General features: G+C 40.2%; 1 protein-coding gene across 2 annotated transcripts in view; it reads right to left on the bottom strand.

Moving 5' to 3' along the window:
* The window catches only part of RAB27A (RAB27A, member RAS oncogene family), a 30,550-nt gene extending 6,123 nt beyond the window's left edge, over positions 1-24,427 (bottom strand). Inside the window, exons 1-3 of one of the 2 annotated variants that reach the window (XM_050309601.1) lie at positions 24,308-24,427; positions 23,575-23,706; positions 1,450-1,622 (exon numbers count right to left, since the gene is read on the bottom strand). In XM_050309601.1, coding sequence (XP_050165558.1) covers positions 1,450-1,602 — 153 coding nt within the window. In that variant the 5' untranslated portion in view covers positions 1,603-1,622; positions 23,575-23,706; positions 24,308-24,427. Of the gene's footprint in view, positions 1-1,449; positions 1,623-14,076; positions 14,272-23,574; positions 23,707-24,307 lie in introns of those variants that run through there. The other variant, XM_050309602.1, reaches the window with a different exon arrangement.
* Between the last annotated feature and the right edge of the window lie 426 nt (positions 24,428-24,853).

Genomic DNA, 24,853 nt, shown 5'->3' with positions numbered 1-24,853 from the left:
AAGGTAAAAGTGAATTGGAAAAGCAGTCTCCAATAGACTACGACCTCCACACAGATATTTAGAGCAGCCATAAGATTGACTTTAGTATTTTGATTTTATGGGTTTTTTTACTATTATCCTGTATCATGTTCAAATGAAAATATAAGAAAGCAACAACGCAATCTGGCAATGTATTTCTGCCACCAGCAGAACCTCATTAGCAAATAGGTTCATGGAGATAATGACATCTCTTCTTAGCTGCCAAAAGATTGCTGAAAAATTGCTGAGGGTAGATCTTATCATATCACAGTTTATAAAGCAGAAATTGCATGACAATAATAAAAGCTGAAGAGTTTACTCAGCATAAAAACATAAATAAGGGCATCTATTAATCTTGGAAGGATCAGATAAAAACAGATTCATTTCTTGCTTAGGAAACTTCATGTTAGGTCATCGTCTTCACCTTCAACTGCCATTGTACCTAAGACTACAGGAGTTCCAAACACACCTTTAAAGATACATAATCTTGCTGAATTTGTGGATTATAAAATTCAGGCTGCAAAACCTAAATCTTATCCTGAGTTATCAAATGCTGATCAAGCAAACACACCATGTTTACTGTCCCACAAAAGGAATACTGACTTATTCAAGAGACCAGTTTGGCATTTTCATAAAGATAGTTACTCTTCACATGACTCTGGTGCATGTCATGCATCAAAAGCCAGTCTGCACGATGCCTCCTGCACTGTCCAGATTTCTGGACACTTGGGAAATCATCAGGCATTTAATACTTGTACAGAAGAGTGAAAAAACAACTGGTGCCAGCTCCACTTCCCAGAGCAGTAAGGACCAGCATCCAGTTGGTTATCATAACACATTGCTCAGTTTCATATCAAAAGTACATTTGCTTAGTTTAATAACAACTCAGGTTTAAAAAAAAAAACAACAACAAAACCTTATTTTTGACAGTTCTTCTCTGGTAGTGGTGACTGCTTAGGAAGCCAGATCATCTGCACGTATCATGCTATCCCATTTCATCCACATTATAAAACAGTTTTAAAAATCAACACCACGGCCTTTGTTCACTGTCCATTTCAGTTCACACACAGCAAAAAGCATTTTTACTACAGCTCAGTTCCTCCTTGTGGAGGGAGTTCAACAATAAAAGTGTTACTCCAGGTATTATGTGCAAAATTCATGGAGCAAACACTCCCACCAACACCTGCTGAACAGAATGAAGTGGTGTCTTAGAATCAGCTCTTCTTTAACTTTTTGGGGAAATGGGTCTATACATGCAACAATAACAAAAATCACCAGGTAAAATGAGACCCCTCCCCTGTCACAAGATTAAGTACACAGTAATGGATCCATACAAACTATGGATTACATGCCTGCACAAAGGGATGGGCAGGCCTGATTTTTAACAAATAGACACCATTTTCAAATAACACATTCTTCGTGAAAACTCACCACTCTCTTTTCCCGGAAATCAATGCCCACAGTTGTGATAAATTTGGAGTTAAATTTGCCATCTGTATATTGGTAAAGAAGGCTGGTCTTTCCTACTCCAGAATCACCGAGTGCTAGAAATTTTATGAGGTAATCATAGTCCCCATCAGACATAGTGAGAATTCAGGAGGCACCTTAAAAAGCAAAGGAAAAAGGATGAGTTAGTCACCAGCTCTGCCAGGGCTTCTTTTAACAAACGTTTAAAATACAAATCACTATTTGAACTACAAAGCATCGAGCAGTGGGACCAGTTCTGTACTCCTTTACACTGGCTTCACCTTAAACTCTCGATTACACCAATCCAATAGCAAATTCAGCTGTGACTGAAAAAGTGCATCTTTAATTTTAGTCCATTCCTCTTACTAGAAAGAGAAGGCAACACAGTTCTACCTTCTTCAGGAAAGACTGAAAATCAAGGTCAAAGTATTCAAGATATCTGGAACCTGAACTGCAGAACTGATTTTAATCTGCATGGAAGCTTGTAAAAGCTACTTAAACATACCAGCAATGCAATTCTGGCCTCACTCTCACTGTGGCATTACTAACACACAAAAAAACCTCACATTTTTCCAGAGTGCCCACTATAATGAAATAAAAATTACAATAATTTTCTACTAATAACTATTTTTCAGTCTTGAGAAAGCTTTTTCTTGTTGTTGGGTTGTTTTGTTTTGAGGAACAATTTTCAGTTTTTAAAGTTTTTATCATGATGCTAGTTAATCATTCAAACCAAATCTTGATCCTGAATTCCCATTAAACAACACATATGTTTTTCCATGGCTCATACACATTTCAGAAATTTCTCTTTCTCCTTTTGGTGCCTTTGAAAAAATAACCATATTATGTGCAGTCTGATCTATGTGCAGGAGCAGACAGAATGCGTAATAAAAATCACTGGCAAGTTTCACGTGTACTACAAAGGCTGATGTGAGTGCGTTGGCACTTTCCTGTTGAGTAGCTACTGAGCTTCTCCTCCCCCAAAACAAACAGTAGAGAGCTGCCTTCTGTCGTGTTCAAAGACAAGAACATGAAAAGATAAGCCTAAAATAACCATTCTAAAAGCAACATAAAATTGGTATAAAATTGCCTCTTATGAAGGATGAAAATAGATACCAAAATACAAAAAAAAAATTCGATGATGAAATAAAATTTTAAGAGAGTAAAATCTGCTGTTTCAACTGTAAATAAGTATTTTTGGAACTACTTGTAGCTTGAACTAGATAAAAGTTATTCATTTCAAGTAAAACACTGCAGTAGTTTGCATCAATGGCAAAACACCAATTCATTTCTTGAATATCAACTCACAGCTTGAGGTTTGGAACAAACTCTGTATCTCCAGTATGTGGGTGTCAATCACCACCATTCAGCTAAAACCAAAACTATCTCTAAAGCCTCACCTTGGTGTTAATCCTGCCCTTGGTCACAGAACTGTGACTAGTTGACTCAGCCATGGCTGGCCTTACCACAATCAAATGCAGACCATGGTCAGATTTACCCCAGATACTCTCCACCCGAAGAGTCAGTGGAAAGCTGACTGACTCTTTTTTTCCTTTTTCAGTGCTGAAGCCTCCCTTTCCCCAGCCCAGGCATATTTTATACTATGCCAATGCCAGTAAAACCTTGCAGGAAAGGGGTTTTAGGTGTCAGAGTTCACACTCACTACTGCACCACAGCCAGCTAATTCACTTCCCCTTGTCGTGTTTTAGCCAAAGTTTTGCAATAGGGCAGAAGATTGAAAGGCTAAACGCTGCAGGAATAGTTATCAGTGAGTTTTCACATAAATTCACCACAACTGCAGGCCTGCATCCACCACACAAGTCTGAAGGAGCAGCATGTTCAAGTAAGCAAGTTGAACAGGTAGCCACACTGCCATAAGAGCAGTTTTAGAAGAAATTAAGAACCCCCATCCATTAGACACACTCACATGTATCAGCAAAAGTGATTTTGAGGGGTTTATTTCGTTTTTAAAATCCTGTCCCCTGCTGGGGAAGGAAAAAGAAGTAAAACCAGATTGCAAACCTTGTAGCCCTACAAAGTCTTTTCATTGAAATGCATGAGAAGAAAGGAGAAAATAGCTTAAAAAATAAACAAAGAAGGTTTTTTCTAAAGACTGCATTTGATTCAGACTTCCATCTCTTACATGGTGTTTCCTTTGCCCTCAGATGTTCTCCAAGAGCAAAGAGCTGTGTAAGCTCACCCTCTACTCAAGCACGTGTTCTTTCAGCTTCAATATCCCTAAATTAATTGTTGCTTTAAAAGTCTTAAACGTAAATCTCAGGGCCAGTATATTATACAAAGACAAGCTACCTTCACGCCTTTTACTGTGCTATCCCACCTGTACAGAGGTATTTGCCTTGTCTTATTGGTATTGTTAGCAACTACAGGTATGTAGAACATACTTTTAATAAAAAGGACAAGTGATAGTGCCACCTCATCACTGCTAATTTATAATGTAAGAAAGCTAATTTATCATGCACTCTGTGCAAGACCCTACAGAGGAAGGAGGGGCATTACAGCTCTTACATGGAGCTGTAGGGAACTGTTATGTTTCAGCTGTGCCCTTCCAGTGGACAGGGCTGGGTTAAAGCTCTGGCCAAAACAGAAAGATCAAGGTTAGACCTTGGGCAAGTAAAACCTAAAGGTATTCCTACTGTCATATCTGATTTGTACTGTCTGTTTGTCCAAACATGCCACATCATTCAGCCCACTTAAACCTCAGTTCTCCCCATGGCTGGTTACAAATACAATTTCCAGAGGAGTGGTAGAAGACCAGGAACCCTTCACAGGAAGGGCATAAAAATGCCTTCTAAAGGATTTGCTTGAGAAGGAAATTTTCTCCTTTGGCTTTTGAAATGCACACGCCTCTCACTGCACCCCATAATGTCAATCTATTATTCAAATATCTCCAGGGAGTGGTTCTTGTGAAACCCTGCACAGTTAACCTATCCTTGGAGACATGCAAAGAGCTATTTTCATAGCAGTTTCAAGCCTTGTCCTCCTCCCTGTACAAATATTTAAAAAGTGATCTCCACCCTCTTCTTCCGAGACCTGCAGTCCTAATGTCCAGACTCCTCCAGCTCCACATAACAGAAATAAGAATATATTCCCAGCAAAGTACATTCATAGCAAAAACTGCTGTGGAGTTTTTAAGAGTCATGGCCCTGTTACTAAAACCCTCATATCATCTTTTTCTTCCAATTTTGTTTTTTTTTTTAATTAAGCCTTGTAGTTCCACACTTTCCGGTTTTTCCTTCCACCTTGCTGTACCTTGCATATCAGGAGAGTAGGCAGAAGTCAGAGAAAATTGATGATACAATCAGAATTCATCAGGTAATCAAAAGAAAATAATTCCCAAATCTTGCTCAAAAGAGTAAGAACCCCTTGGTTAAAAAAAATTAAAATCAGGAATGGACACAGTTTTAAGCTCCCCAGTTTTGCCTGCTGTAAATCCCTCCTTAAATCCCATTCAGCTCTGGCTTTGCACTTTGCTTGGTATGCAGATGGACAGGAGCTATGAGGAAGTGCTGGGAAAACTCCACTGGCCTTTCCCTGTGGGTCCTTGCTGACAGGACCCACACAGCCATCACCAGAGCTGTGCCTGTCCAGCTGCTGCTCTGGAGCCTCCACATACACACACATCCAAACCGTGGCTTATCATGGACAGAACGGCGCAAAGCAAGTGCTCCTCTTGTTCCTTGGACCTCCTAGTCCGAGGTACTCTCACATCAACAGCCATCAATGTTAACAGGCTCATATTTTTCCTCCAGGGCACAAATATCACAACTCTACTGCGTGATAAAACATTCCAGACTATGGCAGTATTGTTTCTGTATGAATTAAGGAAACTGGCTTGGCATGCAGGATTTCCCCCATGCAGTATGGGAACAGGGAATACATGCTTCCTGAACTGGCCTTAACACAGAACACACAACTCCTGTGCTGCTGCTGCTGAGCTGATGGAGAGGAGAAGGAAAAAGGAAGAAGGTAAAAGAGGTGAATAAATGAAAACAGAAGCGAAAAGAAAAGAAAAAAAAGACATTAAGCTGCAAATAAAAACATGTACACACATACAGTGTATGCCCCTAGTCAGACAATCCTCAAGCACATCAATTTTTAGTAAGGTATACCACTTACCCCAAACTCTGCTATAGGAATAGTTAGCACACTGGAGATATTACTTCCAGTAGGAGTATTTTTCTAGCACCACCTCTTTAGCACACAGCCAGGAGGCTTACGTGTCACCTGTTTGCATTGAGCTGATGGGTGCTCAGAGATAAAGAGGTGTGCCTCATGTCTCTGTGTCTAAGGAGGGTGCTGCCTGACAGCAGGGCTGGGAAGCAATTACACAGTTCACATGTCCCATTTATTCCTAGAGGCAAACAGCATTTCAAGAGAGATTTGTGCAGGGCCTACCCAGAAGCAGATCTAAAGTTTCTGTGAAACCACCCACACACCTTAATACAATTACACCGCTCCTAACAAGGGTCTTCATACAAAAATGCGTTAATGCTGGATTATATGGATCACAGCTGTTCGGTTCCATTCACAGCTCTACAATCCTTTGTCTCAGGTGTGAGGAGGATACAGCAGTCTTTAATATAAACTGATCTTTTATTGCTGTAGAGGCTGCAGACTTGTTGATCAAAGGGTTGAAATGAGCACTGGGGGAAGAGGACTCCAAATCCCACACAAACAGAAAAGGGAGATACTGCAGATCTCTCAGTGGATAATGTGTAAATACAAGCAAATTGGTAATAACGCATTTAGACAGATTTGATCATACTGCAAGTGCACATAAATTCATACTGCAAAAGTTTTTCACCCTGGCACTACACAACCTTAAAACAACTTCAACAGCTATTTTATGTGTCACTTCATCTGTCACAGCAGAAGAACTGAGAAAGTGATCTGGACCTGTAAGTTCACGAATCCTGTCACACCAGCACTCCCATGACACTCCAGCAAAGCAGTAACCACATTCTTGCCTAGCGTGGGTGAGCAGAGAACGGCCTCACCCTGCTCCAAGGCTCCAGCAGCACCTTAATGCTTGAAGAACTGGTCACCAGCAGACACTTGCCTGCTCTGTCGAAACAAGGGACAGAGTTAAATCATGTTCCTGCTTAGTCAACACCTTTTGTTAAAAGCTGCCAGATATGTACAAATGTAATATAAGCAAATGATGACAATTTTTTATTAACTCAAGTAACTGCTATACTGGAGGAAGAGAGTTAATAAAGAAGCACTTCACTGAAATATTCTGAGCTGCACTGGTTTTGTTTTCTTAGGAAAATATATGACCTGGCTTGCTTTAGTTGTGGCCAAAATGACACTTTCTGGGGCTTTTCTGCAACATAAATAACAAGAAGCAACATAACCCTTCCTCTCACAAACGACAGGAAGAGTTTCTGGTGCTCTAAGCATTTATCTTTCGGTTACTCTCAATTGCTTTACCTGACATTTTACTGTTATGATCTTTTTAGTTTCATCAGTAGAGGAATTGCAGGATCAATGCCTAAAGACTGTCTCTTTCTCAGAAAGATTAAGTAATTTTAAGGGTGCTCAAGGAACATACAGGAGTCTGCAAAAAGAGGTACAAAAAAAATAGGCTGTGAGGTTTTAGCCTCTAAATGCTGATGTCACTTTAACTCAGCAGAAGGTGCTCTCTGACAATTTGTCAGCATCACTGCAACTGCAGCATTTTGCAGAGCAAGAGGAACCGACAGGCACACAAAGCACTGTGAGAATGAGTTATGGGAGATGCCAGGCATAAAATCATGATCCTACCCAGAAAGGGAGCACAAAAGGGAAGCAACAGGTCTGCAGATGTGGTGAGAACCTTACACAACAGGCTGGGCAAGGAAAAGGCAGATTCTGGATTTTGTTTCCAGGAAACCAGGGGAAACTAGGAATGGAGAAGCAAGGAAATGAAAAAACAGTTAGTTTTGCAACTGTATTTGCATTTCAGTATCACCAAACCAACAAAAAGGAGGTTGGATTTCAAAGAATGGTTCAGTTACATAAAGGAATGAAAAGCAGCATGGAACTGGAAAAAAAATGAAAAATAAACCCAGGCACATTGCAGATGAGAGTCCAACACTCCCCTTACAGATCTCTGTGTGGTTTCAATTTCTCTGTAAAAAGCACAGCATCCTCTCTATTCCCTCAGCAGTTTCTAACATTTTCATGCTTCATGGTAATAAAATACTGTAGATAAATAATAATTTGCAACGGTATGTGATGGAAACAGTTGAACTGTCTCAGAGGACCTGTCCCCCTCCTGGGAACAAGAGCTTTTGCCTCATGAGTTACCTCTTTGCACTCTCATCAGAAATTGCTTTCAAGTCAGAGCAGCGAATCAAACATCTGTATAATGCAAATAAACTCCAGAGTAGACCGGGCAAAATAAAGCAAGAATTTTTAAATTTGTTTTAAACAGTTCCATACTACTTGTTCCATCCTCAGCCATTCAATTCTTCCTCTAATAAATACATTAAGGCATGATGGCTTACATGCCATGCTTTTCCACTGACTTAAAACCAAGCAATTCAGAGTGACGCTCAGCATCCTTCCTTAATGTGACAATTCTGACCACTTTGGGACCCACCTCCCTGTTTACTCACAGCCCAACTTTAACATGTGGAACACATCACTGCACTGGACCCGCTCTTGACAGTATCAAGGAATTATGAATGACAGTCCTACACTGATTTACAGTTTCCAACCTATTAGACAAAACAGGAGCCACCAGGATTTCACCCACAAAGCTGGAGAGAAATATCCAGGAGTTTGACCACCCACTTACTCAGCAACACTTTCAACTCCAGTAGGGTCAGAAAAAGGAGTAAACTTCTATTTCTGCCCTCAGAAATAGCCAATGAAGGATAAAGGGGAAGATAATATGGATTATACAGTATCATAAGAATTGAGTCTTTCTTTCAAGGAATGATTTAGTTTTCCAGGAGGTAAAAACTTCCAGCAGACAGTTAGACTAAAAAAACACATAAAAAAGCAGAATAAGAGGAATAAAAAGGTTAAAAATCTAAAAACTGAAAAAGGAAGCAGTTTCATATGTGCAGGTAGAATATGAATGAAGCAGCATCTCAAGGAAAATGTGTGGATACTCCTGGTAAAGAAAGTATATTTTATGCTCTGCCTAGATGGGTGATTCAATAGGCTGCAACACCTATTTTGTCAGACCAGCTTCTTTGTTTAAGCCCATAAAAGCACACACTGTAAATAGGCAGAGGAAAATATTTACAGCTTCTTTAAGAAAAATAACAAATATATATATATATTTCTCCTTCAGAACAGGAAGTTCTCAGCTATCTGCCACCTCATCTCATAGACCAGATACCTGGAACACAAAAAGTAGGTCACACTGCCAAGCTTATGAAGGATACAAGATATAAGTTACATTAGAGGGACATAATCTGGCAAAAATAAATTATCATGATTAGGTCAACTAAAAGTCAGTGGAGAAGGTCAGGCAACAAACAATCTGAAGATACCTCCTGTCATGGTTAGACAGAAGTGGAGCCCACACAAATACAATATAAATGGGGCTATAAAACTGCATCATTCATCTAACATGATGTGGGTGAGCTTACAAAGGGGTGAGGCAGGAAAGGGTTTCAGTGCAGAATTTAATACACCTTTTCATCCTTTGGATTGGGAAATAACAGCTTCTTTTGTTTTCCATAGGAGGTAAACTCTGTTCCTTGCTAACTCTGGTTTTTGATTGGAAGATGCAACAAAACTTACTCCTTTTTTTGGCAGCTGCTATCATTCTTTAGCTTATTGCTTTTTTGGAATATTGTAGTCTGTTCTAAGTATAACATAACTAACAGGGGTCACAGTAGAGAGGATTTCTTACATTTTGTTTTTGCTATTTATTTCTCGGGAAGTCAGATGTCATTACTTAGATGACCACAGATTTTAAAGTCCCTCAGAAGTTATTCTGGAAACAGCTGACCACAAGACTTTTAGAGCAGGGCTTATGTGTCAGATCACACTTCCAGCAACCAGTGAAAACATCCTGGTCCCCAGAACACTTACTGATTATCAAGAGTTACTGGCTGAAAAACTAATCCATATCCATTTCTAATGAGTGGAAAAATTCTATTGTCTACAGATATCAGGCATGACTTTAGGAACAATAAAAAATTATTTGTGCAAATATTTAATCAGAGGGGTTTCCTAAATGGATCTAGCCAAAAGGACAGAATAAGTTTGTAGTTGTCTTTGGGAAAGCAAGGGATGCTGTCAGTTAAGAAAAAGCCTGTCCAGCAACTGGAAAAGGATATACTCCATGATCTCCTATCCAGTGTTACAGGACAGTCAGAGATGCTAAGCAGGGAACAATACACATGAACAGAGGGGAAAGGATATATTCTATCCAGATTGATAAAACTGAGGCTCACAGTTAGAATTCACTTCTCTCAATCTTTTAAAAACCATAAAATCTTGACAGAAGCACCCTTGCAGGTGCCAAGCTCGTTGGGCCTACTCCACATCCTGCTGCCGTGTGGGGACAGTCAGGGACAGGCTGGCAGCATGACACCTCAAAGAATTTGAGAGATGGGTGTCATCATTGCGAATAATCTGCCCCTAAGAGGTCTCAAAAAGAAACTGAGCCTTTGATTTCAGAGTCTGTAATAGCTACAGTCTGAGAGAGAGATTTCAGCCAGTATTGGGCAGGATTTTTTAGTAAACATGTCTGGAAATTATAAGCATATGTGACACTTCCATGTTTCATAAATGCTATGAGAAGGTTAGAAATAACTTGCTGAGAATACTCTGGGCATAACTGAACTTGTCCATGACATAATAAAACACCATTTCTGCCTGAAATAGGCAGTATTGAATAGGCCACAACCTGTCCTCTTCAGGAAGTTACTAATGTGTGACAGCAAAACAGAAATCTTCACAGAAATCTTCTGTGAGGCAGCAAGACACAGCCATTTCGAGCATGCCTGTGGCTCAGAAGTGTCACTTGAACTCTTCCAACAAAGTAAAGCCGATATTACAGCTTTTGGGTGGGGTTTTTTTCAAGAATTGAAAACCAAGCCTGTACTTTCACCAATCTTCACTTGAACAGCTCCAGAGCTGCAGAAGGTATTAACACTGCCCAAGCTTTCCACTGAGGCCCTGCAGTTTGCCAAAATAGCCAGACAGTGCTTTGGCAAAAGGTTTGCTTCAATTCATCTCCTAGCACAGCTTTTCTAGAGCCTCGGGGAGGGCATAATTCAAAAGAAGCACCGATTAAGCAGGCTGAACTGCACAACACAAAGCTTCCATTCAAACAGCCTGCTGTTTTTCAACCTGAGTTGCCAACACTATTTATCTCACTGCTCTGATCAGAATCCCATATTACAGCATGAATTTATAGCTAAATCCTGATATACAGCAAAGACTGCTCAGATAAAGAGCACAGCAACGTAGAATTTCTTACACTCATTCTTGTCATGGAGGTATTGTATGAGCCCTGCAAGGAAAGCAAAAAGCAGCACAAAGTGTAATGCCACAGTTTGCCCATACTATTCCTTTTAGTTTAGTTCCACATGCAGGGAGGGCCCGAGATCGCTGTAGAGTAACACCCCTGGCTGGAACCTGGCAGCTGTTGCCAGCTTTTCCTGCTGTAGATGCCTTCCTGAATTCTTTCATAACATTTCCTGCAGACATAGCATAGTTTCACTTTAACTGACCTACAGTAACAGGCAACTTCCTACCTCTCCCCTCAGAAGTCTTCAATTAAAATTCAGAATGGTTCTGCTATAGCTAATAAATGGCTTAGCAGCAGCCGGCTTACAGAACAACCACCTCTATGACCCAAGTTCCAGAGAAAAATATATAAAGTTATGCAAAGAAAATAAATTGCCAGTCAGACTGCTCTAATTGATCCAAGCAGAGCAAGTTCCCTGTAGAAAACAGCGTCAAGGAAAGGCGTGTGCAGTTATCACACCACAGTGGATACAGACTGAGCTGTCTTGGCTTAACATCAAATATAAACACTGAATACTTATGAAGAACCCAAAAATCTCCTGCAAACTGACAAACCAGATAACAGCATGCAATTTTTTACATTCTACATTATGACTGAGAAAGGCAACAACCCTCTAAAATGAAGAATGGCATATAAAGGGTAAGCAGATATGAAAGAACCTATTCATCTATGCACAAGTCACAAGAAACTGGGAGTATGTAATGATACTGTCCCACAAGAGTTTCTGTTTGAAGAAACTCAATAAAATAGGTGCTGCTGTTTCATTTTCTATTAAAAGACTAGGTTTGGCTTGCAGTGTTTGGTTTGATTTTAAATCAGTGCTCCTGATTTACTATAGAAGGAACTAAGAATCCAGTAATGAGATTCCAGTAAAATCAAATTATGTGCAAAAAGAAAATCTCAGTTTGCACTAATCAGTACAGCTGCAGTGCCTATAGTGGAGCTATGATAACATACCCCAACCCACTCACTCCCAGAGGATTCCCTCCTCACCAAGATCCCAGTTTGCTTCTGTTTATACCAACAGTTGTATCACAGTGTATCGAGACTGATTTTTTTAAAAGAAATTTTATCTCTATCACACAGTGTTTAAACAAAATTCAAAAGCAGGAGCTACACTATTTCCTAGTTACGAAGTAAAACATTTTAGACCAAATAAAAGTTACTCTGTTTTCTCCTTCCCATTGTCTAAAGCTTTTTTCTCTCATTGTACTAGGATACATTGCAGATCTTTTCCAATTAACTGCTTTCAAGATTTTTTTAGTTCATTCTTTTAAGCTTTGTACAATTTCAGAATTTTGGTTGGTCTTCTTTATTTCTATTTTTTCTAAAGGCAAAAAATTTTACAGTTTCTCTTTAATGCCTTTGTTAGTGACATGTTTGAAGAAGTCCAGCTGAAGTAGATTCCTAGTTTGTTTTTACCAGGCTTAATTTCTAAGGATATTTTAAGATGGTATTATAAATAAAAGACATGCTGGAAATATGCAAATATACTGAAATCCCATGGGAGTATGGTGAGGAAAGGGTGGTAGCACCACATGCTAGAATATTGTTTTGTACAACAAAATCTCAACATTATCAAAATTTAATTCTCAGGCAACTTAGGTTATTAGAAATCACCACCTAAATGTGCTAGAAATTAGTTTCTGTAACACACATTCAAAATGCACATGCAATGCAATAATTGAAAGCTTTATATAACAGTAAATTACCATGAAGCAGCCATGACAACCAATCCATCCAGCACAGCACAGAAAAAACAGAAACACTAATCCAACCATCAGTGTTTACAAAAATCTTTTTGCCCAGTTATTTTATATAATCTTTTCATACATTGGGAATGACTATAAAGAAACAGCAGCAACACATATTTATTTAACTGTATTTATGAATTTCTCAATTCTTTCTCATAAACAAAAGTCAACTGGTGATGATCAGGACTAGAAAACTCATCTTAAGATAATCTATGACAGACATCAATAAAAACCCAGGAAAGCCTTGTGACCTTCCCACAGAAGTGGACGAGAACACTGTTTTCTGTTCTCTGAACAACTCCTCCTTGGTTATTTACAGTCTACAAAAACTCGAGTTTTGGTCCGTGATTAGAAAAATGCTGGCAAACACACGAGCTAGAAAGGATGTCTGATTACAAATTCATGCTTGGGGTGACAAGGAATGACTTAGTCAGATGGGTATGTGCATTTTGAGTTTCTTCCAGAGGAGATAAAAACCACAGTAATAACATCCCACCCTCATACTGTTTTTACCATAATTAATTTTAAGATTCAATTCATTACTATATGATTGAACATGGAATGTGAACTGGATGAGCTCTCATGGTTCCTTGCTGTTCAATTTCTTTTGCTAATTAAAAATAACAGACTGAAAAATAACAGACTGTGCAACACACCACTTTTATTCTTTTTATCATCCACTTAGTATACAAGAGAACAAATATGTTGGTGCACAACCCAGTTAAAAAACCACCATTCTAAAGGACTGTTTTATTGAGTATAATTTATCTTTAAATACTGATGGGAATACAGGAAGAAATAGAGGGGGAAAAAATTCAAGAACTGCAACATTGAAAAATCCTGAGTTACTCTGTTCAGTATTATCAATGTTACTTGCACAGCACACTTCACTATCATAGGTCCAATTCCACCTTCTAACTGCAGAACAAGTTTGACTTAACACAGAAGAAAATGCAGGCTGATGACTTGGGACCAGAATGGGCATTTTATGGCTACTGAATCCAGATACAGGTCACTGCAGTTATTTAATTTTATTAATAAACGTACCCTGGTTTGTCTTTAAATCTGATTGATTTATTTGTGAAAAGCAATTAGTAAATCCATACCAAGTGTACTCCCCAGCTGTAAGTTTACTTTTCCCTCTAGAACATGACAATGCAGCAATGCTGAACTGTCCCTCAAAATCAAGGTAGTCCAGACAGTTTGTTAAAGTACAGTGACATTGTTTCAAAGACCTTAAAAGAGGAATAGCTGGTACACAACAGTCAGCTCAAGGAAAACAATGCAATAAATCTTATGAAAATAACTAAAAAAGAGAAAGTGCTTACATACCTACGCTTAACAGCTGTGAATAGATCTGTAGTTTTCCAAGAGTGCTTCAGTGACAAGTTCCCTGACACTGCTCAGATGTCTGGAATACCATAGTCATGCAAAAAGAGCCATTTCTCATCTACAGGTAGTACCAGCAGAGAAAGAAAACAAAACCAAAACAGTGTAGTTCAGACTAGTAGCTCCAACATTTGCATGGCTGTAGGAAGCTGCCAAGCCCCACACAACCACTCTCCCCACCTAATTACATTCAGCTGCTTGTCATGTGGTCTTGCTGACCGATCAAGTGATCCCTTTTCCTCCTTTTAAAACCAAGCGACGTAGCTAACTGGATCTCCCTAAACCAGGTAATACATGCTGAACTTTCGCACAAACTACTGACCCTCCTCTTCCTTGTCGTTAAGGAGAGGAAATTGCAGTGTGTAATTGCAACTTTTTCTAAGTTTTCTATACAAAAAGAAAAAATAAAGTAAATAACAGCAAATGCAGTATAATGAAACACAGTGAACACTGAAAGTTCCCCAAACTGGTTTTATATCAGTCTGGCTTTATTTTACACCTTTACAGATAGCAGGAAAAGTTAATGATAACAAAATTGGCACGAGCACCAGAGTGAGACCACGTGAGAGGGAGCTGGAAGGATTTGGCAGGGCAGTGGCAGCAGGACTACAGGGCTTTGTAGGCCTCCGTATCCAATCCTTTCTCCTGAACCACTTTGGATGGCAATAAGTTCCAGCAAAAGACCAGAGTGATGATGTTGCCAGAAACGTTCTGGACCATTGCAGCAAAACAGGCAAGCTCCTGTCCCTGCACAATCCTGAGAGATACATGCAGACATTTTAAACATTTAAATAACTTCAAGAAAATAAAGTTACTGATTTAACATGTAAGTCCATTCTTTCACAACAAGTTTGTTAACACAGGCTCCCAACAGGCAGGACTCACACATCTGGCCCCTGAACAACACTGGTGTCTGCACCAAAACACTCGCTGGATGGGGGGCCCTGTGCTGAGTCCAAGGGATGAGAGAGGACCCCACAGCCACCTGCAGACACCACAAGCCTCATCTCCCCTCACAGACACCCTGGACATTACAGGTGCTCACAGCGAGGGACTGAAAGGTGCAGACAAAGCGAGTTTTGCACTCACCATGGAAGATTTAGCAGAGGAGCTTTTACAGATGAGTCACCTTGCACAACCCTTTCTTGTCTCAGTTTCTTTTCTCACGGTGCTTCAAGAGCAGCAAAGTAAGGAAATCAGGAAGGTTTCTAAGACTACTCTCCAATCTTATAATTTAAGAAGTGCCGCAGACAGCCCTGCTACATATAACATATCCTTAATGCATTCATCTACCAGTAACAAAGACAACTCCACAAGCTTCTTCATTCACTTGTTTCAGTGCTCAACTATCTCATCTCCTTTCATGTGGATCAAAGCCATTTTTTCTTGTCTTTTCACCGGTGAACATCTCAGTTCTGTTATACAGAGCTGGAACACTTTTTCCTGCCCTGCCTTAGCATTTTGCCAGAATTAACTAAAATCAATTTATTTGATATTTAGTTACAGGTTGTAATATTTAAAACTCTAACCATCCTTGGCTCAATTCAATCTTCTATAAATTTCAGCAGTTTTAGAAGAATATAAAACTGCCTTTTTTTGCTTCCACATGCAATAAGAAAAAAAAAATGCATTCAATTTTCAGAAACGTGCACATTTTTAAGCTTTAACTGCTTCCCTGATCAATACCAGCACATTTGCTTAACTGTGAAGAAATATTCAGACCACAAGCACCCTACAATTTCTGGTAACTGCCCCAGAGTGCAGAAGGAGGAACAGGATAAGAAGTGTTGACAGACAAAGCAATAACTCTTCTGCCATGTTGCAAACAGCCCTGGGGGGTGACTACACACACTGTCTGTCTGGAAGTCTCAACCACCAATGTAAATGCAGTTCAAACTCTTCCACACAGAAAGATTTTTCCATATTTAATGGGAAAGCAATTAATTAATCAGAATTCATAATTCATATAATTCATAATCCCCAGACTTTTTATTTCAGGACAAAATGAGGCTACTCAACTTTCCTCTTACCAACTTGGTGTGAGGAACACCAACTCATTTTCCCTTTCCCCTTCCAGGCAAGGGCTTTTTCCACAACAGTAAGACCGTGCTAGAAAGGTACAGCTGAAATAAAGCTTATCTTTTGAGGGTGAAGTTACATTGACTTCAAACTGCAGAGCTACTACCAAAACACAGGGCCTCAGTTTGTAACCTGGGAGGACATCAGTGCTGGGTTACATATGGTCTCTGTTTTCAAACTAACATTTCTGCAGCTTCTCAGTAAATGCTGCAGGAGCAGCTGAGCCAACCCTGCAGTGGGGGCAGGAAGCACAAGCAAACCTACAGCAGCTGGAACAGGAACCACTGCAGCCAGCCCAAGGTAAGCCTTCCTCTCGCTGCTTCTCAGGGGGGTTAGAAGAGCTTGGACATCTTCTTCATTTATGCTGGGGATCAAAATTACACCAGTAAAGTCCTGAAACTGTGAGATGTATTTTGAAGCCACAGCTCTAGAAAGGAACAGCCACCTATTTAGTTATTAAATCTTCCCAATGGTTTAACAAACAACTCGTATGAACAAGGTGATCTGAATGCATGGAATTTATGGTCTACTTGCAAAAATTTTCTGTGCTATACAGGCCTAGGAATTTAGAAGGAAATCTAAGGAGTTAAACACAGTGAACAGTGTGCAGTATTTATTACAAGCATCAGAGTATTTGCCTTCATGCATTCCATGCCCCTGAGAAAAACTGCAGGTGTCCAAACTGCCCTGTAGCAGGTGTTTCCTCTAGGAAAATGCTGGATTGTTACCTGTCTGCAGAAATTAAGAGATCTGCCACTGAACAGAGAAATAGGAGCAGAATTGGATCTATTAATAGCCCATTTCAAATAATACTCCAGAACACATCTCTGTTTTCAAAGCCAAAAGCTGTGCCTAACATCAGTGCCAAGTGCCTCTGCTCTCCCCACTCCCAGTTACCCAACTCTGGTGGGGGTCTCCTCTTCAGCACTCCGACCAGGTAATGGTTTTTTCCAACACACACTAAAACCTCACCATGCTCTTACCAACATCCATAGTTTTCACATGTGCATTCTTTAGATGACCTGCAAGTCCATGGAATGAAAACCAATCAGAAGGCAGCAAAGGGTAATTTTATTTGTTGGCATCCACAAATCTGATCTGTGCCACAAAACCTCTATTGGCAATCAAAGAGGAAACTTTAAAAATGCAAGAGCAGGGGGAAAGCAGCCACTGGAACACACATATGATAGCAAACTTCAAGGATGGCCAGAGCACAGAAAAATACCCTACAAAATAGAAAAAGAAGCAGTGAGAAAAAAGTAAATAGGAAACATATGAATGTATTAATTGGTACAGGCAGACTCCTACAACTGTAAAACAGAATCATAGTTGTTTCCTTGAAGGTTGCTACTTACTGCAATGGCAGTCTGTAAATACAGTAATGTGCCTGTAACTCAAGACCTGAAAGACTAAAAAGATCCTAAAGAAGACAAAATCCTTTCAACTGTATGCCAATCTAGGCAATTTCTAGTAATGGTGACAGAGCTTTCTTTTAGCATTTCAAGAGATAAAGCCTTGGTCCATAAGATGCTAAAACACCAACTGATGGTGAAAAAAAGTTTATTTAAAACGTGCATGAACAACCATGATTATTCATTCTGACTGAAATGAACAAATTTGATCCTTTTGCATGCAGGAAATGGCATTTTGGCAACATTCACTATTCAAATTACATAATCTGCACTCAAAAGAGGAGTATTTCACCTAAAGATGGATGACTTACTAGACATGCTACAGCTCCTCTGTGAGAGTCATGTTGGTTCACATTTTGTAAGACTGGTGAAGTGGGTGCCTGACTGCATGAAGAGAACACCTACAACAGCACTGCCTGCTGTTTGGGTAAGAAGCTATAAAAACATGCTAGTAATCTGATGTCTCTATCTTCACTCTGAAGAGTTACAGATCTCATTTTAGATCAAAGATCTTTATCTACTTAAAAGGGTTGATGACTAAGTGTATTTTTTTTAATTAAAAAACATAGGAGCTTTACAGGAAGCTACTGTACCAATTTAAAGGAACAATTGCACTACAGCTTCCTTAGAAATGATTTTCAATGCTTTACACTCCTGTAATATTAATACAGTTTTTAACCTTTTCTTCATATTTTTATTCATGCTTAAGCCTAATTGATATGTTTTTTTTCTTGGTACTACCTGATCCAACATGTCACTACCAAGTGAAAGACACCGCTTTTTAAAACTCATCTCAGCAGAGAAGAAGACCCTGTTCACATCTTTTGTAAATCTACTTAACAGGGCAAATGGTCCTTCCTCTTCCTCGTAAGTTGACAACAGTGGTTTTTTACCACTACAAATTTGGAAGAGGAAAAATGGAAAGGCTTGTTATGTGCACTATGTGACAGACAGAGAAGTCTGCTCCTTCTGAGCTACAGCAAAGTATTGCTTTTGAGGTATATTATTGTTTGATCTTCCATGCAATGAAGCACATGAAACTTAACTAAACACCTGTGATACATATTTTTCTCTACCATTTCTTAAAACATGAACATCATTAACATTAGACCTCCTTAATTTTCCCATTTATATAGTGCCTCCCTAGGTGAAGTAACCTGACTGGTTGATCTACCTTCCTTCAGGGTGTGCAGGAGGAATGGGTGGGCTTGTAGACCTGGTGATTCTGGAGCACATTACCAAAGTAGGTCTTCAAGTCCCACTGGCCCTATTCCACTCCCTGTGTGATTCCCAGTTACTAAAAATGCTACTGCTCCCATTCTTCAAGATCCCTCAGGATGCTACTCTGAAGAAAAATTCCCTAGGGCTCAGCACACCACAGTGGAGATTATGAATGCAACAAGGACTTCTTGGAGCAAAGCTCCAAATTTGCAATTCAAAAAAGCAAAGCTGAAATGAGGACGTGCCTCTTAGCCTGGTTTCCAAAGGAAACAAAGCTTATTAGAGAGGGGCAGAGACACTGAATTTCTGTTATTTCTGCCTTCTCCCCACATTTGAATCTCCTGATCAGCCTAATGCTCCTTTACACAGGGGAAGAAGCCACAAAGTTCCTACACATGTTGTGAAAACTTGGCAGCTGAATAAAGAAAAGAGTCAGATGTCTGCCTGCCCTGAAACCTGGCACTTACAGCTTTCCAGGGCTGGAAGGGGCACCCACCGGCTGGCCAAGCTGTACGTGCTGCAGCACATACCGGGACAGGCATTCAGTTTTACATTTACTTTCAAGTTGGATTTAAAGACATTTCCTATTTAAATGTGAATTAAATCTAAGCACATCTGTTATTAAGAGTGAATAGAATAAAAAGTAGTTGATTTTTGCTGTATTACCAGTCCAAATCGGGGCAGGGGGTGTCTTGTGTTTTAAAACCTACTGAAAAGCATTAATCTACTTTTGCAGCCAGTTCTTTTCACAAGCCTTCCAAAGTCTGTTCTGCAGCTCCTACTGACACACAGCAGAATCTCAGGCCTTGTCCTGGGCACTGGGGGCTATATCCAAACTGACAGTTCTAGAAAACTATCAAATATAGATTTATAGTCACTTATTCTAGTTCACAGATAAAGTACATTAAAAAGTATCACTTTAACAACTTCAATTTAGGGCTACGTTTATCCAAACTAAAATTATGAGAATGTTGCTATCAAATTCAGAAGAAATACAATCAAATCAGACAGTACTATCTTCAAACTTGGTTGACACCATCCTTGTACAGAGATGTCTACCCTGACACCATTCCAGTGCAAGAAAAAATATAGAAAAATTAAGTATAGTCAGACAGTTCATGCCCCAACAAAAAGAGCTGTCAAGTTGAATCATTGTTAGAGGAGAAAGTCAGTGGAGCATGAGCACAGGACCTGAAAGTGCTGGATGAGAAACACTTTGCTGGAAATGGATGATACCAGCAGGGCTAGAACATAACCTCATACCTGTATGTTGGGTCATATTCAGCCATGCATAAAGTTTGGTTTGGAACAAAACAACTGGGAGGAGAAGAATTATGATTAACCTTTGCAATTAAAGAAAAAAGAAAACAAAACCACCACAGAAAGACCCCAGTTATGCTACTTTTGGTATAATCCACATTCTGAATGTTAGCTAGGCTTCAAAGCAGACTTGGAAAGCACCAACCATTGGCAATAACAGCAATTCATCTCATGCAAACCTTTCACAAAACAATTTCACAGCACGAGCATCTCCCAAAATTACCTAGTTTTGAGTGATATCCTGAAATTTTCAAAATCCACCACACTCCATGACAGTCATGCAATTACCAGGGGGATTATACCAGCAAGACTGGCAGAGTCACACTAGAAAAACAGAAACCTTGCATTTTTTAATGATAAAAAGGAATCAGCTTTTCTTTCCCTCCTGCCCAACACGCATGCATTATTAGTCTTTATCACGAATAGCAGCCTTCGGTCTAGCCCAAATATTCCCGTTCTCCAAGGATGTTACAGGAAAGAATTGGTTTCTTCCTTTCAGTCCACAGAGCAACTGTTCTCCTTACAGCTCTTTGAATGATAAGAGACCAAATGAAATATCCCGCAGTTATGAAAATAATGAGCTAGGCCTTCAGAGCGAGACTGGGTTGACTTTGGAGAGCACATGCTGTTCCCCTTCCTGGCTAAACAGCAGCTCCTGTGACAGCACTGCCACTCTGAAGGGTTTAATTAGAAATGGGAGGATGCCTTTAAAGCAACCATACTTCTCCCAAGAGAACCTTCATCACCTTCTAATGACATATGGTTAAAAAAAAGTACTGTAAAAAGAGCGTATCAACAGTTTTGATTGATATTACGTCTACTCATGGAGCTCATTTTACCTGAGAGTAAGTATTACTCAAGATTTAGAGGTTTTATCTCTTTTGCTATTTATTTCTTTATCCTGTTACCACCTTTTAAACTGACAGCTGTACACAGCTGTAAAACTGCAATGGCAAACTCCAAAGTTAGTCTGGGATCAGCTGCTTGATCTTTATAGCAGTCTTTATATCCTTAAATCCATCCAGTGTTTTATTTGCACATAAAATATTTCAGCTACCTATACTCCTGACAGTCTTCAGATTCACATATTGCCTTTACACAAAGAATTACTGCAGAAGTGCAGCATTGTTTTTAAAATACTATTTGCAAATGCCCATAGATTTGACTTTTAATTTAAAAATACTGCTCACATATACACCAACGTCTCTTGTCCACTGCAAACCACAAATTTCTAGAAAAGCTGTATTCCTCCTGCTAAGTTTGCATCTTCATTGCTGCTTCCTGCCCCTTTCCTACCTTAGTACCAGTCTTCACAGTCTTCCAGAAGTGCCTTTTTCTAACATGCTTTATTTTTACTCATTTAGCATCAGTGAAGGTATCAGACAGAAAGAAAGGGAACAGCTACGGGAAATGGATTTGGAAACTCAGGAAAATAGAGGTGCATTGGTTTACACTTTGATATTATCTTCAGACCCATAAAAGCAAGGGCCATTTTTTTCCTGGAGTAGTTTAAAATACTGAAGAACTTGTTAGGTGAGCTCCAAAATGTTGGTCAGTCTGAGGAAAGGATTCCACCACCTGATACTATGCAAAACTGTCACATATACCAGAGCATTTTCAACCCCTTGAAGCCACATCAACATCACAGGAAAAAATTATGCTGCTTATATGTCATATTTTAATCTATATGCCATAACTTAATCTTCAAAGCTTATTAGATTGGAAAATAAATCACAGGCTACTGAGACTACTTCTTACAACAATCAAAAGTAAATTCTGCTTTATTATGTATGATAACAAAACAATATAAGGATGTTCCAGGAAAGAAACTCAGGGCTAGGACTATGGTTTTACCTCCATTGAAGATAAAAGGGTGTGATCTCAGCTGATTTAATGCAATTCAAGTTAGTACTGCCTTCTGACAGGGAGGCAGTTCTGATTAAAAAGAGGAACAAAAGAAAGGAGGAAAAGAAATCTCTTAATCACATGCTATTCCCAGAGAAAACTGGTTGGGAATATATTTGTATAAATAGAAAAAAAAATGTGTTTCTTCTATAAAAATCTGCCTTTTAGGTAAGTATTTCTTAAACCATGCTGTACTTAAACAACTTTTTAGCCATGTTTGATGCCAATGGTGTAAACATGATTGTATCTGCAGCATGAGTGGTATCTGCGAGATGAGGAGCGAAAGGAACTTCCTGAGCACTGCACATGCCTAGCCCAGCACATGGTTTGCTCCAGATATCTAAGTAACCCTCTGTAGGACCAGATCACGCATGCAGAGGAGTACAATAATGCAGTTTTAATACAGAAGGGAACATTTGATGATTAACTATTTAAATCATGCATTTAATACATTTTAAATGCAACTTAATTATTTGCTGAGACATCGATGGGAACAAGAGTTGTCATTCTTTGTAGTCCATCTCTAGTGCCAATTTTGTCTGTTTCTAAATTAATTCTAACTATCCCTCTGTTGCCTATGACCAACTGCTCTTAGTCATGGTGTTGATCTGCACCAGCACAGCAGATACCTGGCAGTAAGAGAACAGCCAAGAATTCAAAGGCACACAAGGATTACTGCTCTTAATACTTGTTTCTGTAAAAGCTAAGAGCTACTTAAAAATTCTTTTATCTCACCTTATCTTCTTTTTGAAAGAAAAGGAAATGTGTTGCCAAGTGATAAAATACTGTGTTCCCATGTTTAACGATAGTAGCAAAAGAAACTTACAGTCTGGTTTTAGATATCTGGGTGCTGATGGGAAATTTAATTAACTGTAAAAATAAAACAGAGTAAGTTGTAGCACACCCCCTCTCCCAAACTCCTTTGTGCAAGAGACTAAGTAGATGTAAAATTAGAACCCTGAACAAGAAACACAGGAACATGCTGTTCTTTTATCCATCATCTTAACCCTGCTTTTGAGACATCTATTTAGCATCACAAATACTATTCCTATATTTACATATCAACATTTGAAATGCATATTGTACTATATGCATTTCCCTAGCTGGCAAATTCTTGGAACACTCACAGAAGTAAAGTCTATGAAGAGAAAGAAGGGCTGAGAAGAGATGTCTACCTAAGATTAAATTTCCAAGAAAAGGCAGCAAGAATAAATTTTGTAGAGTTTTGATAAAAATTTTAAGTACAGAAAAACATCACCATGCCAGTAACACCTAGAAGAACTCCTAACTCCAAACATGTCTATGTGTTACGCTGATGAAAAACTCATAAGCAGTAACCATAAGGGAAAGTGTTTGAGGACCAGAAAGCTCAAAATATTCCTGATGCATCTCCAAGAACTGATAAAAATTGAGTGGTTTTGAAAGTTCTAGGCATGTCCTTTATACTTTGCTACCACCATAAAAAATACCTCTTATAAATTAATTTATATATTAATATACTTACAGAGCTAGAAAAAACAATATGCTTTTCTGATGGACTTAGCTTTCTTTAGATCCAAGATCATCAAAGCCTTAGTTTAGCCCAAGCATTGCAAATCAGGCCGAGGAGACCTTCTGAACCTTCCCAGCAAGAAGCCTGTCAGAGAAACATGCAGTGTTGAGAAAGAAGCAACAGATCTGCTGATACTCAAATATAAGATTCAAGTTCTGGCTAAGCAGATAAAGCACACTGCTTCCTCAACGACTTACCATTTTTAAAGCCTTTTTTTTTTTTTTTTTCCCAAATTAAATCAGACATGCCAGCCAGCTCTCTTTTGTAAAAAAGAAACGCCCGTCGGTAGCAGTGGGACATTTGCAGGTCCTACAGCTGCTACAGGCGAAGGCCTGAGAGGGATTAGTGTCAGCGCGTTCACGGCAGCAGCTGTGAAGCTCAGCACATGCGGGGCAGTCGAAAGGCCGAAGCTTCAGCCGTTTCCCGTTTATCTCACGATTTCAGCTCCCTTTGTTAAAGCCCCCCCGGGACGCTGCTTTGGAGGAGCGGGATGCGGAGTGGGATGCGGGGCGGGGCTGGGCGGTGAGGCACCCCCACGGAGCCGCGGTATTCCCAGTTCCCCGGACAGACCTTCCATCCCCAGACCCCCCATCCCCAGACCCCCATTAACCCCCTTCAGCGGAGCCGCCCCCCCTGCATCCCCCGACCCCCTCCGTGCTCCCTGCGCTGCCTCCTCCCCGCTCACCTCCCCCGAACGCCGGGGCTCCCGCAGCGCCGCCTCCGCCGCACCTGCCCCTTTTCGGGCCGCAACCGTGTCTTTTCCGTCAAGGCAACATCACTTCCCGTGAGGCCCGAGGTAGGGGCGGGCAGGGGCCGGGCGAGGCGGGCAGCACCGCCCCGGCGGATCCCGGCCCCGCTCCCCGCGCCGCGGGCACCTGGGCGGGCGCGGCCCCGGCCCGGGGGCAGCGCCGGGAGATGCTCGTCTGTCATTAGCCGGGATGGCTGCTCAGCCCTTCTCCTCCGCCTCGCCTTTCTGGAAGATCTCGCGCCGCTGAATAAAAATTCATGAGAGGCAAAGCAGGTTTTAGAGAGAAAATCCGCGGTGCATGGTTAATGCCCACCACTGCGGGTTTAGTGAGTTTTTCCTGCCGCCTGCTGGCTGCCTGGCTGGCAAGAGTCCTCTCTGCTCTCTTTAGTTCAGCAGTCTCAAGAATCCAGCAATCAGTTGCATCAATAACCCCTTCCATCTGCACCAGACACCCTCTTTCTTAAGCCTTTTCAAAGTCAATTG

The sequence above is a fragment of the Myiozetetes cayanensis genome, unplaced genomic scaffold, assembly GCF_022539395.1.
Source record: "Myiozetetes cayanensis isolate MyiCay16 unplaced genomic scaffold, myiCay2020 scf14, whole genome shotgun sequence".
In the NCBI taxonomy this organism is placed as follows: domain Eukaryota; kingdom Metazoa; phylum Chordata; class Aves; order Passeriformes; family Tyrannidae; genus Myiozetetes; species Myiozetetes cayanensis.
This window is presented reverse-complemented; position numbering and strand designations above follow the sequence as displayed.